The sequence below is a fragment of the Leucoraja erinacea genome, chromosome 14, assembly GCF_028641065.1.
Source record: "Leucoraja erinacea ecotype New England chromosome 14, Leri_hhj_1, whole genome shotgun sequence".
Lineage (NCBI taxonomy): Eukaryota > Metazoa > Chordata > Chondrichthyes > Rajiformes > Rajidae > Leucoraja > Leucoraja erinaceus.
The window spans coordinates 20,175,059-20,193,879 of record NC_073390.1 but is presented as its reverse complement, the minus strand read 5'-3'; the positions used below and the strand labels follow the sequence as shown (position 1 = coordinate 20,193,879).

At 42.2% G+C, this 18,821-nt stretch overlaps 1 protein-coding gene across 1 annotated transcript in view; it reads right to left on the bottom strand.

Moving 5' to 3' along the window:
• The window catches only part of LOC129703352 (TSC22 domain family protein 2-like), a 72,289-nt gene extending 55,179 nt beyond the window's left edge, over positions 1 to 17,110 (bottom strand). The window contains exon 1 of the mRNA XM_055645723.1: positions 14,232 to 17,110. Coding sequence (XP_055501698.1) covers positions 14,232 to 16,078 — 1,847 coding nt within the window. The 5' untranslated portion in view covers positions 16,079 to 17,110. The remainder of the gene's footprint in view (positions 1 to 14,231) is intronic.
• Between the last annotated feature and the right edge of the window lie 1,711 nt (positions 17,111 to 18,821).

Here is an 18,821-nt window from a genome sequence, read left to right as displayed (position 1 = left end):
GCAAAACAGTCACTATTTCAAGTCTCTAATCCTTTGTCAGAACTGGGAAAGAGACAAGTTATTTTTCATTAGGAGAGAAGATTGGGGGAGGTGTCAGATGTGTTTAACAAAGGGAATGACTGCAAACAGTTCATCAGAATTGGCTCAGTTAAACATAACCAGACTGGCCGGGAAGCTACTGGAATTGGGGCTCAACACCTCCCTGTGTGCCTGGGTCCTGGACTTTCTCACCACCAGGCGCCAGGTAGTCAAGATGGGAGGGAATACATCGAAGTCCCTCACCCTGAGAACAGGATCGCCCCAGGGCTACGTCCTCAGCCCCCTATTGTACTCCCTGTACACACATGACTGTGTGGCTAGGTTCAGCTCCAACTCAATAATTAAGTTTGCTGATGACACTGTGGTGGTGGGCCTGATCTCAGACAACGATGAGAAGGCCTGCCGGGAGGAGGTGGCTGATCTAGCACTCTGGTGCCAGGATAACAGCCTCCTCTTGAACATCAAAAAAACGAAGGAGCTGATCGTGGACTTAGGAGGGCACATCATCCGAGGACGTACACGCCATTGAGGATAAATGGGGATCCTGTGGATAGGGTGAGCTGTTTTAAATATCTGGGAGTCCACATCTCTGAGGATATGACATGGACATCACACGCCACAGCACTCGTGAGTAAGGCAAGGCAGCGCCTTACCACCTCAGGCAATTGAGGAAATTCAGAGTGTCTCCGAGGATCCTCCAGTGCTTCTGCGCAGTGGCTGTGGAAAGCATCTTGTCTGGAAATATTACCATCTGGTTTGGGACTTGCTCTGCCCAGGACAAGAAGGCTCTGCAGAGAGTAGTGCTTTCGGCCGAACGCACTATGGGAACTTCACTCGCCCCCCTGCAGGAACTATGCATCAAGAGGTGCAACTCCAGAGCCAACAAAATCATGGGAGACCCCTTCCACCCATGCAACGGACTGTTCCAGCTGCTATGGTCAGGCAAACGCCTCCGTTGCCATGCTGTGAGAACAGAGAGGTTGAGAAGGAGTTTCTTCCCAGAGGCCATTTGAACTGTAAATCTCACCAGGGACTAACTTTACTGAACATTTTTCCTTCCAATATTTAATATGTAAAAGAATACGAGTGTGTTTATGATTGTGTTTATAGTTTGTTTGGTTGTTTGTCCGTTTGTCTTTTTGCACAAGGTTCCGCGAGCATTGCCACTTTCAATTCACTGCACATCTCGTATGTGTATGTGACAAATAAACTTGACTTGACTTGAGTCACTGATTAACTCAGGAATAAGTTCTTCAGCCTACCATCTCTGTACCACGAAGCCAATCAAATTAATTCCATCTGCCTACACATGGTCCAAACCCCCCTATTCCCTGCCTTTATTGCTTCTATCTAAAAGCATTTAAAACATTGCTGTCATGAATGCTTCTATCACTTGCCAGGCAGCAAATTGTGTGTAAAAGAAACCTGCTTTGCAAATCTCATTTAAACTTGACTACTCTCGCTTTAAACTATGTCCACTAATATTTGATATTTTCAAGCTGGGATAAAAAAGTTAATTCTTTATGATTCCATTTTATTAACCTTAAATCCTACAATTCTCATATTCCTTTAAGCTTCAGTATTTATGTCCTTACTTTCAAGCCTACATTCTTAGTGCATTCTCTCTTAAGTTGTAAATCACCAAGGCTTGCACCTTTATTTACATTAACCCAGCCTCACATATTCTTCCAAGCTCTAAAACTTTTGTTTGGAATTATTTGAGAAAGAGAAAATGAAACAGAACATTCTATCGCTCCTTTGTCATGGAACTTACTACTGATCCCATGACACCAATGAAGTATAATTTCTCTTCTGCACCCCCATCCTAAAATTGTGCTTGACATCAAGGTCATCAAAGCATTCACATCCATAATACTCCTGTTGGAAAGAAAAAGATCTAAAAAGTCCCACGTTTTAATTTGGCTTTAGCAGAACAGTATTTGTTACATTCAAGTTCATATTTGGTAGTAAAACCAGTCAGCTACCATAATTTCCCATAGAGCAAAAACGAAAGATGTCGAACCATTAAAATCTGATTTATAACACGATTAGGCAAAAGTTACTTTAAAAGGAAATGATTCATGTAGAATATTGTACACAAACGACAATATAATATTGGATGCCTAATGTTTAGTTGAAGTTCTAGCTCGACTTAAATGTCAGATCGGCAGAATGACAGCACACTGGCTCTTAAAGGAGTAAATGGAAAGGCACAGTGGCCACAAAGTGCTGGAGTAGCTCAGCGGGTCAGGCAGTATCTCTGGAGAACATAGATAAGTGACATTTTGGGTCGGGACTCTTCTTCAGACTATACACAAAAGGACGCCATGTTGGAGTAACAACGGATCAGGCAGCATCTCTGGAAACACGTACACAAAAGGGCACAAAGTACTGGAGTAGAAAGTCTAATCTTTTGGCCTTTAACAATAGAAAGTCAAATCTTTGCCACTAGTTAGTTTCACCAAATAGAAGCAATGTGTAGAAGAGGTGGTCAGGGGAAAGCTTAGTTCAATGCCTTGAGACGTTTGAGAAACAATAAGAAACTGGGGCACACCACCCCTGTTCAAGCTGCACAATGGAATAGAGCCAAATGGAGGAAATACCATGATCGGATGCTACAATGAAATCAAGGAGGTTCTTTTAATTGCAACTTTAGATTGATTTACAGCAGGTCAGGGAAATCCTGGTGCATGGGGAAAAAACAGCCACCTATTCACCGGTCTCTGGTGCAAAAGGAAGAGTCAGCAGGACCAAGAAAAAAACCCATAAAATTTATGTTATCTTAGATGTTATAGTCTTCCCTTTATGTCCACGTACATCAATCTATAAGGGTTAGTAAAGTGTAATCCAGTGTTCGTATAATTCCATTTGAAGAATTCTAATACATGGTTTGGTTTAGTTTATTATTGTCACATGTACCAAGGTACAGTAAAAAGTTTTATGTTTCGTTGCATGCAATGCTATACCATTATACGGTATATATAATATACCATATATTCCCCCCCCCCCATCCATGTGTTAGTATTTTTCATTTTAACTACTGAATAAGGTTCTTCCAAAAGACAGGAAAACTGACCAGCTAACATTCCAGTGACTTCCAAGCTAACATTCTGCAACTCAAGTCAGGACGTCACTCAAGAATTTGTGCCACCATTTCCTCATCTTGGGGAAGTACCATCTGGTAGTGCAGTGGAAAGAAAGAACATTACTTGGCATGGTGGCTCTTACATATTTCAAATGTTCTTGCTGAATGTCTTTTAAAATGGAATGCTCAGCCACTGAATAATTTATCAATTTTGGTTACTGATTACTTAATTTGAGAATGGGGAAGGGTGATATAAAGATGTACAGTGGCCGAGTGTTAAACAAGGATGAATTAATATCCAGAGGCAATTTAATTGACAGGATTACAGTTTCATGTCCACCGTTTTCAGTTTTGCCACACTGGTAAGACTTATTTCCAGTGGATTTCATACAGCAGAATCACAAATTGGTACTGAAAATAAAAAGGGCATTTTGAAATGCCCTAAGATTTTGTAATAATTGACGGGAAGAATACTCTTCACAATTTTCCTTTACTGGATTACACATTAGATTGAAATGACCTCACACTACATTGGATTGAACAACCTACAAAGTCCTCATTAAAACAAAGCTTCAGTTTTAAGCAGCATCAAAAATACAGGAGAAAAAAAAAAATCAGTATACCAAGTTCAAGCTGCATTGCAGAAGCAATGGGGGGAGGAAGAGTACAGCGAGTACTGCAGAGCATGGGAAAACCTTGAACATTATCACAACAATTTTTACTGGATAACAGCGGATAAGGAAGGCTGAGCTCATCCACAAAAATTGGTACATCCAAATAGGCCAGCACCTCAAACTGGAATTTCAAGCATTAATTCACTCCATAAACTATTTGAAATTATGAGTCATAAAATTTAGCTAGCTTGCACATTTTGATCACAGATATAATGGGTTTCTTTTTTTTAATTTATTTCTTTTATAAAAGGTACCAATTGGCCACCAAAGAATGAAATATTCCAATTCTTTAAAGAGCTTAAGGGTTTTCCTTCGTAAACCAGAGGACATCCAAAACTCACCTGCCCGTATCCTAACTTGTACCAAACCCTCTTCAGACTTCATTAGTCTACTTGGATTACTCTATACTGCCTCCCGATTCGAATGGCATTTGACTAATTGGTCAACTGGACATATCCATGTATTCAGCTGCCAATTACCTACTTTAATATGACTTTTGCTTTCTTAAAATTCAGCTTAAAACCTATCCTTTCACCATGCTTTTGGTCCTTGCCCAAATCCTCTAAGTGGCTGTGTCTTGATAATGTTAGTGAAGCATTTTGGGATGTTGCTACATCAAAGGCAAAAAAAAAAAAAAACAAGTTGTTGCCCGAGCACTACATCTAGACTTTAAATGCACTCCTTGAATCCTGCTAATCATGTCAGACACTACACTCGAAGTGTGACATGCAAGATAACAGCACTACACCCCTAAATTCTTTAAATGGCATTACAATTATACTGCTTGCCAGGCACTCACTTTTACTCTGAGCCTGGCGCCAGATGGGCTGTATCATTTCTTCCTCTTTCCCATTCAAGTTGCTACCTTTATCTTTTCCAAATTCAACTAGTGGGGAATAAAAACACAGATGTAATAATTTATCTTCAACTTTAATTCTACTTCAAGATCTGCAAATACACTAACCCAAAGCAACTTTGCAGAGTTATTTAACTTCAACAGCTCCAGATAGTTCCATCAATTGCTAAAAAACAAGTGTTAAAATCCAACTTCAAAAGACAGCCTGCCCATATTCAACTGAAGGCAAAAAAAAAACTTCAAAAGCAAAACCAGACTTTGCAACAAACGTTAACACCATATTTGCAATGATAATCAACCAGTAAAATGTGTTTATAACAATTCCATACGAATTATCCAAATTATTGTTCTGCACATGAAGAGTTTTATTGACTCAGAGAAAATAAAACATGAAGAAAGTTTGCTGCTCAGTAAACACCTCCATGATTTAAACATTCAATAAAACGACATACTTGCTCAATGAGTTAACAATCCCCAATTTTGAATTCGACAAGCCAAAATGTAAAACAGTCTCGTAATACCGAAAAGCAGCTGTGACCTTGTGTAATTCTGAAAATACTTTATGAAACTAACTATAGTAGCAAATTAATCTTTCACCCAATTGCCATTCAGAGCAGCACAATATCCAAGCAGAAATGCAATAAATGAGCAGGAACAGAACAGGCCCAGAAAGGGATGAAGTCGCTACAGTGCCGGCACCCTAAATTTTAACACCTTTTACAGCTTGACGCCAAATACCTCACACCAGTACCAGGATAAAGTTCAACATGTTACTGATTTTAAAATGAATAATGATCAACCAAATCCAGACCCAACCCAGGCACCAAATTGGTTACCTGGACAACTGTTCAGACGCTGAGATTGTATGTTTCGCATATTTAATGACTGTATGACAATTATTTGAAATTTAAATTACCCTAACAGTGACAGTCCAGTATTCTAAAGTCCATCACTGCAAAATCCAACTTCAGATGTGGATTGATTTATAAGCAACTAATGCAAAATGGCATCAAACAAAAAAAAATACAAGGTCTAATTTCTGGTTTATCTGTTGAGGTACAAAGAAAAAAAGGATCTCAGAAATTCTAGCCTGAGGAATAAGTTCTATATTTAAATTGCTTCAGGTAACAGAGAGCAATAAAAATAATTACAAATGAACCTGACAAAATAACGTACATAGTAAAATCTAATATGACTTCATATGAGCTCATATTAAGTTTAAGAGTAATACAACTGTCTGAACTTACTACATTTTGTAACACTGACTCGCAACACAGATATGGATTATGTGAGGGTAGATGAGAGATGGTCTTTGCATTGTGTTTAGCACAGATATTGTGGGCCGATAGGCTTTCCTTATGCCATACTGTCGTGTTTTATGTTCTATATCTTCTGCAGCAAAAGGGAGCATACTCCTAATGTCTGCAGGAAATCTAATATTGAGGTTCTGACAGAGGATTTATTTAACAACTTTTAAAAACATATTCCAATGCCATTTTGGAAATGGTTTGAAACAGCTATATGCATGGAACTGTTTGCAAACAAAACTGATCAATTGGCAAATGTCTACCTGTCCTTTTTCATCCCTCATCTTGAGGTTTGGGTAGTTCATCTAAACATGCAGAACATTTCCACTCTGGAAGCACCAGCACAATGCTTTTCAACTTTCCCAGATACAACAGTGCAGCTATTACAAGCTCAAACCTCATCATGCTGATTACATTCAGATGGAAGAGCATTTGTACAAACATTAACAAACAATTGAAATTAATCTGTGCTATTCCAGAACAAAACACCTTAGATTACTCCACAATTCTTTGATGCAGTCAGACCAAATAAGTTTTTGTTACAAATCAGTTCTTGAAAGCAATGTTTAATCCTCATTGCCAGGAAATTTAGTATTTAAAATTTGACAATGCCCAGAAGACAAAAGTCATTACAAGGCATTTGCTGTTCAAAGCAGGGCAAAATCATAGACAAAACCCAGCTTTTGTCATCCTGTCTGGTGTTGTGCATGTTGTTCTATGCATCAATTACAACAAATCAAGTTGTACAATCCAGTGAAAATGCTCAAATGCATTCAAACCCTTTCTGTAATTATCCTTGTTTAAAAAGGAACTGCAGATGCTGGAAAATCGAAGGTAGACAAAAATACTGGAGAAACTCAGTGGGTGAGGCAACATCTATGGAGTGAATAGATGCTGCCTCACCCGCTGAGTTTCTCCAGCATTCTACCTGTAATTATCCTTACTTGCCAACTCACACTCTTAGTGATGTCCACCACAGGATCTTATCCATTAAACGTATTGGTGTCATCAATAACAGTGAAGTTCTCTACAATGCTCTCAAAACCACCACCTCTTGAAACCCAAATTCATACAATTCCTTAGGATTGCCCTCCCTTCCACACACTGCCCTGCTTAAGTCATCTTTTTTCTTGGACACCAAATGCCTCAAGAACAGTGAAATGCCTTGAGCCACAAAAACAGAATTGCCTAACATGCAGATCAAAATTGTTTTTACCTTCTGCTGATATTCCAAATTCATCACCAAGTGGCCACGTCCTCCTCAGTTCTGATGAACAGCCTTTGAAGCTGTAGCATTATTGGACTGACAAAACTAGCATTAGCTAGGTACAAAAGTAACAAAAAAAAGATGACACCCTGGGACCCACTGAAAATTAAATTTATGGGGAAACGGGCAACCTATCAAAATGTGTTGTCTCGTACCAAGGTTTCCAACAAAGGCCTTCAGAATTGGAATTTAGAATTTTGTGTAACTTTTGAGGAAAAATATGTTTTTAAGTAATAATTATGATGAAAGCACAGATGGAATATCGCTTTGGAACTTAGAATTTCATTTTTTAGTCAATAACTGATTAAATCAAAGAAGAAACATCATTTTATTTACATATGAAGTTGTAAAGTCCTTTCCATATAGCAAATAATCCTACTATAATCCATAGAAATAAGATCAAACTTGAGGTATCAGGGTGAAAAAAGTCAAATAGAAAATGTTGGCTTCAAAGGGAACCTTGAAACAATGGAGAGGCAGAACAGCAGAGGTACTTGGGTAAGGAATTTCAGCTACTGAGATATAACTTATAGAAAAAAGATACTTAAGCAGCCAGAAATGCAGCAGCATGGGTACCTTGAGTGACAGAGTTCAAGGTTATAGAGAAGGGAAAAGACAGTCAAAAAAGGGATTTGAAAACAAAATGAGACTGCCAGAAATTAGGCATTTGTCAAATGAAGGCCGAGGCAGGTCAGCTAGCACAGGTTGATAGATGGATACTTCTTGCTTTGGTCTCAAGCAGAACCTTTGAAAACTGAAGCGAAAAAAACACTATTAGGGAGAAACATAGAGGGTCAGGTAGCATACGTGGAGGGAAATGGGCATTCTGCAATTTGGATTGAAACCCTTTATCTGGACCATTTCCCCCAGCAGTTAGGTTTTTTTTTTTGCTCGATGCTTCTGGTCTGACCTGCTGAGTTCCTCCAGCAGTTTGTTTTCTGCTATAGTTTCCAGCATCTGCAGTCTCATGCCTTCGTAAACCTAAGGTCACATAAAAATGGGACTCAAAATAAGAACCCTTTTGAATATCTGTGGCAGTTACAAAGGAACAGTTCAAGGTTTCAACAGTGGATGCATTGAAGCAGAAGTTAGTTGATGCTATGAAATCGGCCTTAACGATGATACAGAAATGTATCATCCGTACATTTCACAGAGATTGTTTAAAATATAGTTCAGTGAAGTGTGAATAATGCCCATGTCAGCTGGGAAATTGACCAAAACAAAAATGGCTTTGGTCTTTCCAGTTTTCATTGATAGAAATTTCTGTTCACTTGTTATTAAATTGTAGACAAGCAGCCAGACACTTTGGAGATAGTAAGTGACGGTCAAAGCAGGAGATGGTGACAAGATGGAAGTAATGTTGCTGAGGAGCTGCATGCAAATTGGAGGATGTCATAGAAAGATCCTCATGGAATATCGGAGCTTAGTGTGAGGTACAGGGAGAAGGCTTTTACAAACGATTTTCTAGCAACTGCAAATAAACAATTCAGACAAAAGCTAGAGAGCAAAATATAGACCTTATACAATATAGAGAGCAGACACACATTTACTGCAACTGCACATTTCCAAAGGATCACCATTATTATTTGCAGGATCTTTTGTTGAAAAAGGCTCACTTGTTTGTTATGAATTTTGAAGACTTTGTAACTGAAACAGCCACACACATTTTAACGAAATTCACACCATCACAGAACAAGGCATGTCGTTAATTTCTACACTATATTTGTTATGCATTAAAATACTACCCGGAACATATCTAGTACAAAAAAAAGCTCAGATTTACAGATCTGACCCCATAGAAACATAGAAAATAGGTGCAGGAGTAGGCCATTCGGCCCTTCGAGCCTGCACCGCCATTCAATATGATCATGACTGATCATCCAACTCAGTATCCTGTACCTGCCTTCTCTCCATACCCCTGATCCCTTTAGCCACAAGGGCTACATCTAACCCTCTTAAATATAGCCAATGAACTGGCCTCAACTACCTTCTGCGGCAGAGAATTCCAGAGATTCACCACTCTCTGTGTGAAAAAAGTTTTCCTCATCTCAGTCCTAAAAGATTTCCCCCTTATCCTTAAACTGTGACCCCTTGTTCTGGACCTCCCCAACATCGGGAACAATCTTCCTGCATCTAGCCTGTCCAACCCCTTAAAAATTTTGTAAGTTTCTATAAGATCCCCCCTCAATCTTCTAAACTCTAGCGAGTACAAACCGAGTCTATCCAGTCTTTCTTCATATGAAAGTCCTGACATCCCAGGAATCAGTCTAGTGAACCTTCTCTGTACTCTGTACTGTGCCCAAGTTAAAATGAACAAAATCAATTCTACAACTGTTGCGGGAAATCTTTTGCCAAAACAATTAGTTTACAAGTCATAGGAGAAATGGGCCATTCGGCCTGTCGAGTCTACTCTGCCATTCAATCATGGTTGATCTATCATTCCTCTCAACCCCATTCTCTTGCCTTCTCCCCATTACCCTTGACACCCTTGCTAATCAAGAATCTGTCAATCTCCACCACAAAATTACCCATTGACTTGGCCTCCACATTATGTGGCAATGAATTCCATAGATTCACCACCCTCTACCAAAATAAATTCATCCTCATCTCTTTTATAAAGGTATGTCCTTTTACCCTGAGGCTGTGCCCGATGGTCCTAGACTCTCCCACTAGTGGAAACATCCTCTTCGCATCCACTCTATCCAGGTTTCACTGGTTAGGTGAATGTTATAATGAGGAGGATCAAGTGCAACAATGCTGATCCCCGTAAAATAGTCAGATGACATTCACCATTTTCGTGACACAGAACGGCCGAATCAGAGCTGGGAACTCCTCAGCGAAAAAAAGCAGCAAAACACGAGTCAGCAACTGGAGGAAGAAAACTCGACAGTGGAATTGAGCTGTGGGAAGAGAAAGATAGAACCAGTACTAAGATTTCCCTATGAATTTATCACTATTCGATGCTGCTATTCAGAAGATTGCTATCCAATATTAGATGTAGATTCTTTACAAGTACACATTAATGTTTACATTCTTTCTTTCAAATACTACCCAGAAGTCTTTAATCAACATCATGGAAGAGATCCACAAGCCTACACTAAGCTTTTGCTTTGGTGTATTTTGTGCGTTGTTGGTGGTAACGTATAGGAACTGCACCACCTAGTAATTTCTAACTGCAAGATATAAATAGGTTGCCGATCTCCAAGATCCCTCTACATTTGTTGAGGTGCGAGTTCACAATTGCAACCATGCAATGCGATCCTGGAATGCAGCCCAGAGTTGACGAAGGTTAGTTAACTCTGTAAAATCTGCACCATGTGCTTATTCCAATATGCTGTTATGTGCCAGCTGATAGCAGCCATTTATTTGTCCATACATCTCATAATTGAAAAAAAATGATTCAGAGAAACCCGATGAAGAATGCATACATTCAGGGCATCTGAAAATATTAAGTTTAAAACTTTTTAAAGCCTCTCCAACATTTTATATCATCTCAAGCTGCAAAATTCAAAAACACTTTTCTTTGCCTCAGATTGCACAACATCCAAGATATGAAGTTGTTTCCATTTCAGAAAAAGTAACAGCAAGGGAAATATTAGCCACGACACATCAATGGCTCTTGGATTAGAGATATGCACCACATGACCTTCAGTATTCACAAAACAAAAACAGTATTTTATCCAAAAATTCCTGTCCTAAAACAGGAAGTGTCCCTGCAATCTCAACACATGAACTTAATCAAACAAATAGCAGGTTCTTCAATTTCCCCTTCTCATTCTCAGTAAATTAACATAGCTCTACCATATACATTCAACAAATTTATGTGAAAAGTAATCTATTAATAAAAACAAATTCTGTAGCTTGCTCAGTAAACTGACTTCATTGATAGTTTTGATGTAACTTGGTTGCCGGCATATTTACATTCTTTTGATGATATTGTAACACTAGGCTGGGCTGTGAGATATTAAATGTTCAAAACTTCCATTAGTCTCAAACTTGTTTGGATATTTAACAGCAGCAAAAAAAGTCATATGGACTTGTGAAAGTACTCCATTACTAGTGTTATCAAAGAACTAACAACCCATCTTCAAAAAAATAAGAAACAAGCTTATTCGGTTCCCATTCTATTCAGCACTACACATTTGTTCCTTACAAAACTGGCCCACTGTGATTGCAATACATTTCTAAAATGCACTCCATTTACCTGCCTAGGTTATTCTATAGCATCTCAAAAACCTCAACCTCCACCACAGTGAAGACAAGGGCAGCAAGTGCATGGGCCCACCACTACCACCAAGCTTGCCTTTTAGTGCCACAAAAAATGACTCAATTATAATTTCTTCATCGTCACAGTTTAAGCACAGGAAGTGTCCAAGTAGCACACTGTGGAGCACATTTATGAGGCCTGCAGTGGCTCAGCAGCAGTTTCAAAGGAATGGGCAATAAATGCCTATCTTGCCAGAAACACCCACATTCCAAAAATTGAGTAAACTAAAAGGACTTGAGACCTGGGACAACATTTCAATCCATCACACACAATACCTTACTAGACTAAAAAAGATTCTTCAATTACCAGTACTTGTTTCAGCTTTAAACCAACACTGAAGTGCTCTGAAGACAATACAAAATAATTACTAAATTTAAAAAGGCACAAGATACACTCAATGAATCACAATAACATCAATTATTTCCTTCCAATGTGTACAGGCAAAAGAAAGGCTAAGGTACCAGATCTACACAGTTTTTTTTAATGCTTGCAGACAGCCATATCAATATGTAGCTTAACTAGGTCACAAGATCACAGACCAACAATTAGCAATTATTTTCACTTTCATAGGTATTCGATATCCAGTACTTATTTTTGTTACATCAGACATAACTGATGCAACTGAAGTTTGCCCTTCACTGGCTCATCCCGATTTGAATCAGCATTGGTGGTCAAAGTACAATTTCACTCTGGAAATAACACTGCTCCTAAGCCAGTTAATTATGGAGGTCTGTTAAAACTATGTCAGATTTCTCTGCATGTAGAAACAGCAGTGGCACTGAAAGCCAACACCTCATTTGGAGGCACTAAAAGTGGGTAACCACAGCTGGTAACCCAGCAGCATGCTGGCTGTGCATTAATGACAAGAGATATAGAAGAACATACTCATTACAAAATGAATGAGTCAAAATGAAATTCCAAACTAAAGATTAGCTTTAAATGTGAGGCTAAAGGATGTCAATGTGTAATATTTTACGCCATTTGCTTTTTTCATGTTTGGCAGTGGAAAATGGCCACTTTTGAATTTTTAAAGCATTCATAGTATTTCTGGGCATTGACTATATTACCGAATACCAATAGCATGAAATTGAATTTGAGCACAAATAGGATCTACAGGCTACTTTGTGTATTGGCACATATATTATCTTAAGGATATCCAAGTCTGAAGCTTACCAAGTGTCAGGTTATGGGAGGAAAATGTGTCTTTATTCAAACCCTAGCCATAAGAAATGATGTTACAAAAATTCTATCATAATAAAAATGAATTTAAACAATGGGGAAAGAATAAAACAAATTGCAACGAATATCATCCTTTTTACCTCAGATTTGAGTGCTTGATTACTGCAAACTTTGCCACATTGCCACATCAGATGAAAAGCTCCTGCCTACATTTTTTTCCCATACCATAATGAACAATTTTTAATGTCATTTGTCTCTGCCCCCACTCCACACAAAGGAGAAAAATGCTCAAGATGAAACATAATTATACACCATGGATTAAAATAGTGCACAAGATGGATTAAATTATCTTGCCTTCCAGCAAAACATAACCACGACAATTAACAGGCCCTGATTTCTAATTGGTAATCAAGAAACTAAACCAAAATCAATAGTGACACTTTGATGAAGAATAATATATTGAATATAAGATCAAATTATTGCCATATTGTGAGCTGCTCAATTAGTAAGCTACAGCTCAGTCTATATTTGAAATCAGCTTAATTCATTTGAAATTCTAACTTTAAAAAACTTTGCATGCTGTTAAGTTTAAGTATGCTTCGCAGATGCAAAGACTGATTGATGTAAATGGATTGCTAACCATAAACATGGTTATAACACAGTATATTTACTTCTGTAATGGATCAAAGTTTAAATATTTCAATCTACAAAATTGCAGTAACATTTATACGGTGATTTATTCCCTCCACAAATGAACAAATGTTTTTTTGTTTAAGTAAGCTAATACATCTACTGAACAAGCCATGCAATTTCAAACCATAAATGGAGTTGGACTTGACTCTGGAAGAGTCTAGCACCTGCTCAAGTAGACCATCTGATATCAGTCCCAAAAGGTGGGTCATTAGGCAAGACTCATTGTCATAATCAATTTCCTGGACATCTCGTCAATCAACACATGCACAAAAGCTGCCAGTTCATTTCAGAACAGTTATCTTTGATCGCTTGTATTTGCTGTCAATCAGGTGGCAGTAAATATGTTACTAAATTTGCCTCAGCTTTCTTGAAAAGGAAAACCAAAGCATTCACACTTCTGTAGGCTATTTAATAATCCGTGCTGGAAATTTCAGCTCAGCGGAGGGCTCCTACAGCCATCCACACGTATTGTTCAGGATCACATTAAGTATTACCGAATAACCTATTGAAGAACTGGTTTTCTTGAAACCACAAAAGTAATAAGGAACTGCAGATACTGGTTTATGCCAAAGATAGACACATGGTGCTGGAGTAACTCAGGTCAGGCAGCATCTCTGGAGAAAAAGGTTGCAGGAGGTTTGAAGAAGGGTCCCGACCCGAAATGTTACCCATCCTTTTTCTCCAGAGATGCCGGCTGACCTGCTGAGTTACTCCAACAGTCTATTCTTAAACCCATAACCCAACACTGACATTTCAGGTTAAAAAAAAGAATGTTTATAAGTGGCACCCCATTTCAATATTAGAATACAGTACATTGATCCAATAAGAACAAGTGTACATTCAGTGAATAACATACAACCATACCTGTCTTCATCTCCATCGATTTGTATTGGTATTGAGAACACAGAATTTGTGAGGCTGTTCATAGGGCTGGCCACTTGTAAATTCAAAGGGTTACCAAGAATATCAGGAATAAGAGGCTTCATGGAGGACTTGCTTTCAGCAGACTGAGAAGTCTGAGACACAAGCTGCTCGGAATTCCGTCTCTCTTCCAGGTGGCCTGTACCTTGCTGTGTGTGAAACAGGTTGGTCTGTGACACGATCGAAGATAAGTTGATTGAACCTTGCATGAGAGGAAGCCCAGATTGTATTAGGCCAGTACTCCCAGTCATTGGTGTCTGAGTACTTTGCTGGGATTGAACCATTGTTACTGGAACACTTGGCATAGTAACAGACGTAGCAGATACATTAGGCACCACAGCAGGCACACTTGAAACACCAGTACTAGGCACGTTTTGAATGCCAACAGCCACACTGGACAAGCCAGGTACCTGACTGATCATTCCAGATAGTAGACCCAGAGCTTGATGCTGTTGGGTTAAATGTTGTTGCACACCTGTTGACCCCAAAGTTTGCTGCTGTAAGATAAGACCTTTCGTAGGACCCGGCCGAGCATTTTGCTTCCCTTGTCCACACTGACCGTCCAAATCACCACTCTGGGCTGGCATACCCATAACCTGCACTCCACTGGCAGGTGACTGCATCGCTGGCGAAGGACCCTGACTCGTCACTTGGCCAGTAGGAAGGCTCATAGCTGCAGTGATCTGAAGTACTGTACCTGGTGAAGATTGCTGTATGGTTCCTAGACCCTGCATGGCCGGCAAATGTTGCATATATTCCACATGGCTGTTTGGAACAGTAGACTGAGATGGCAGTAAATGTGGAATTGGAGAAAACTGAAACTGCTGACTCTGCGAAGCATGAGCAGCAGCTACATTAGTCTGCGATGTTGACGTGCATGCTGCATGAATTGCCATGCCATTAATCCCCGTTTGCAGAACATTGTGCTGACCCAAATTGCTCTGCGATATATGTTGCTGAGCCCCCACAGAAGTATAGATTTGAGTGCCGGAAGCAGCTTGAGTCACTGGAAGCCCGCAGATGGACTGCTGGCCCTTCACGAAACTTTGGTGTTGGTTGATCACATCGGTCTGAGTTAACTGCGTTACCGTGGCGTTGATGGAAGTATCAGCCAGGGAGTCAGTGCCATGCACGGACTGAACAGAGCTGGCCGTGGCTCCCAACCCACTGTCCCTGTCGGCACACTGCTGCTCAGAGGCGGTGCTGCTGCTGCTATTGTGCCTGATAGTGTCAGCCGACCTCGTCAGCATCGTGCCGTCCGAATCTCGGTCGTAAAACTCGGTGCAGGTCCACCGGCCTCTGCGAAAAGGCTCGCCCGAGCCATGGTCCAGCTTGATGACCCTGAAACGCGAGGTGCAGGCCACCGCCGGTTGCATAGCCACCCCTCCGGTTGAGGTGCCGCTGACCGATGCGGAAGCGGGCAGCGTGGCTCCCGGTGCATTCCCGGGGACCGGAGTAACTGTACCTCCAACTCCACCTCCTGCCCCCGTCCCGGGGAGCCGGCCTCCGAAGCCTTCACGGTCGTGAGGGATGTTAGGGGAGAGCGCCCCTGGGGTGTCCGCCTCGCCCACGTTGTTGAGGGTCTCGTCGGACGAGCTGCGGTCACACACTTCGGCGTGCTCGTGGTCTGTGGCCCGGGACGACACGTCGAAGATCTCGGAGGAGATGTCCTCGGTGCGGGACTCGTCCGGGTCTTCCAGGCTCTCAGTATCCTCGGTGATGCTGTTGGCCGCCACTTGAGCCGTGGTCACGCTGGTGATCTGGAAACCGCTTTTCTTTTTAACCGGCATCTTGGAGCGAATTAAATATTCGTAGAGGTGCCGCAAGGTCGCTCTTTTCACCTCCTCGTTCTCCCCTCAAAGTCTGTGGTATTTGCTTTAACTGATGTTATTAAAAAAATACCTTTTACAAGGCGCTCAGATAGACCATCTTCACGTCGCTGTGGAAATATCCCAAGTGAAGAGAGAGAAAAATAATAACGGCCGAATAAACCTTTCAAGAGTTTGTCGGTTGTCCTGCCGATATGTGTGTGTTTAAATCCCCCTTCTTGCTCTCACACGCCGCCACAGTCCATGTCTGCTGCTTGCTGCTCCTCTGGCTTCAGCTCCTGGGCGAGAGGCTCTACTCTTTGCTTGCAGTGAAGAGGACTTGCAAGGCCGTCCGTTCGTCAGTCACGGCGACTCACCATCGCAGTCAGTGTTGCGGGGGCCGGGGCTCCCCCCGCTAAAAACTCTTTCCCCCTCCCCTGGCCCTACTCTGCCCTCCGAGGGAGGGAGGGAGCAGACAGCCCTGCCCAAGGGAAGGAGGGGGGAATGGTCGCCTCTACCCTCACTCGATCTACCTCTTGTTGCCCGCAGCTGAGACGCCCACCTTGCCTTCCTCCCCGAGCCACCACCTTCCCTCTCCTCCTCTGCTTCCTCCTCCTACCCCGGGCAGGGGAGCTCGGGCCCCCGCTGCCTGGGGGAGAGAGGTCCGGGCCTGACTTTTCTCTTGACTAGCCGGAGCAGCCGAGCGATGCCATCATGGTCCACCGTGCGAAAGCGCCGGGGACAGGGGGAAGAGGCTCCCTACTCTGGGCCGGGGCCTTCAGTGGGAACCTGGGCCACACTCGGACTACAGACGCCCCTTCCCCACCTCCCGGTCGCCTCTGCTGCACAAACCGGGGATGCGAGGGAGGTGGGGAAGGGTGGGATGAGGATTACTTATTTATTTATTAACGAGGGCCCCCTCTCCTTTCTGGATCTCTCTCCGTCCCTGTCGGTCTCCTCGGCGCAGAAGAAGGAAAAAGCTGCCACCACCGACTCGTCTCCCTCCCGCCCTCTGTCCCCCTCACTGCAAGATGGCTCGCAGCCTCCCGCGCTGCACCCTGGGAACGTCCCCAACGCCGCCGTCACGTCACCGCGTATGGTCCTAAACCCGCCTTCGCGCCGCCCCTTGACGTCACCGCGAACGTTCTATGGTCCCGCCCCGTCTCTGCGTCCCCGGGAGCCCCCCCCCCCCTTGGTCCCGCCCCGCCCCACGCCGTCCCTTGACGTCATCGCGCATGCTCCCCAGCCCGTCCCGCCCCCCGCACGTCAATCACTATGTCAATCCCTGCTCCACGTGTACCAGGTTTCAAAGGTGAAATTGGTCTCACAAGTTCACAAGTTATAGGAGGAGAATTAGGCCCTTCGGCCCATCGAGTTCACTCTGAAATTCAACCATTTGCTATCTCTGCCTCCTAATCCCATTTTCCTGCCTTTTCTCCATAACCTTAACCTACAAACTTAAAGGCATTGGGGGTTCAGTATTGATGTGGATAGAGAACTGGCTGGCAAACAGGAAGCAAAGAGTAGGAGTAAACGGGTCCTTTTCACAATGGCGGGCAGTGACTAGTGGGGTACCGCAAGGCTCGGTGCTGGGACCCCAGCTATTTACAATATATATTAATAATCTGGATGAGGGAATTGAAGGCAATATCTCCAAGTTTGCGGATGACACTAAGCTGGGGGGCAGTGTTAGGTGTGAGGAGGATGCTAGGAGACTGCAAGGTGACTTGGATAGGCTGGGTGAGTGGGCAAATGTTTGGCAGATGCAGTATAATGTGGATAAATGTGAGGTTATCCATTTTGGTGGCAAAAACGGGAAAGCAGACTATTATCTAAATGGTGGCCGATTGGGAAAGGGGGAGATGCAGCGAGACCTGGGTGTCATGGTACACCAGTCATTGAAGGTAGGCATGCAGGTGCAGCAGGCAGTAAAGAAAGCGAATGGTATGTTAGCTTTCATTGCAAAAGGATTTGAGTATAGGAGCAGGGAGGTTCTACTGCAGTTGTACAGGGTTTTGGTGAGACCACACCTGGAGTATTGCGTACAGTTTTGGTCTCCAAATCTGAGGAAGGACATTATTGCCATAGAGGGAGTGCAGAGACGGTTACCAGACTGATTCCTGGGATGTCAGGACTGTCTTATGAAGAAAGACTGGATAGACTTGGTTTATACTCTCTAGAATTTAGGAGATTGAGAGGGGATCTTATAGAAACTTACAAAATTCTTAAGGGGTTGGACAGGCTAGATGCAGGAAGATTGTTCCCGATGTTAGGGAAGTCCAGGACAAGGGGTCACAGCTTAAGGATAAGGGGGAAATCCTTTAAAACCGAGATGAGAAGAACTTTTTTCACACAGAGAGTGGTGAATCTCTGGAACTCTCTGCCACAGAGGGTAGTTGAGGCCAGTTCATGCATTTCGTTGCTATATTTAAGAGGGAATTTAGATGTGGCCCTTGTGGCTAATGTGGGGGATCAGGGGGTAGGAGGTATGGAGAGAAGGCAGGTACGGGATACTGAGTTGGATGATCAGCCATGATCATATTGAATGGCGGTGCAGGCTCGAAGGGCCGAATGGCCTACTCCTGCACCTAATTTCTATGTTTCTATGTAACCCTTGACACCCATTCTGATCAAGAATTTGTCTATCTCTGCCTTAACTTGTCTATCTCTCCCTCAGTAGGGTTGCCAGCTGCTCCGTATTTTCCAGGACATCTGGTATATTGGG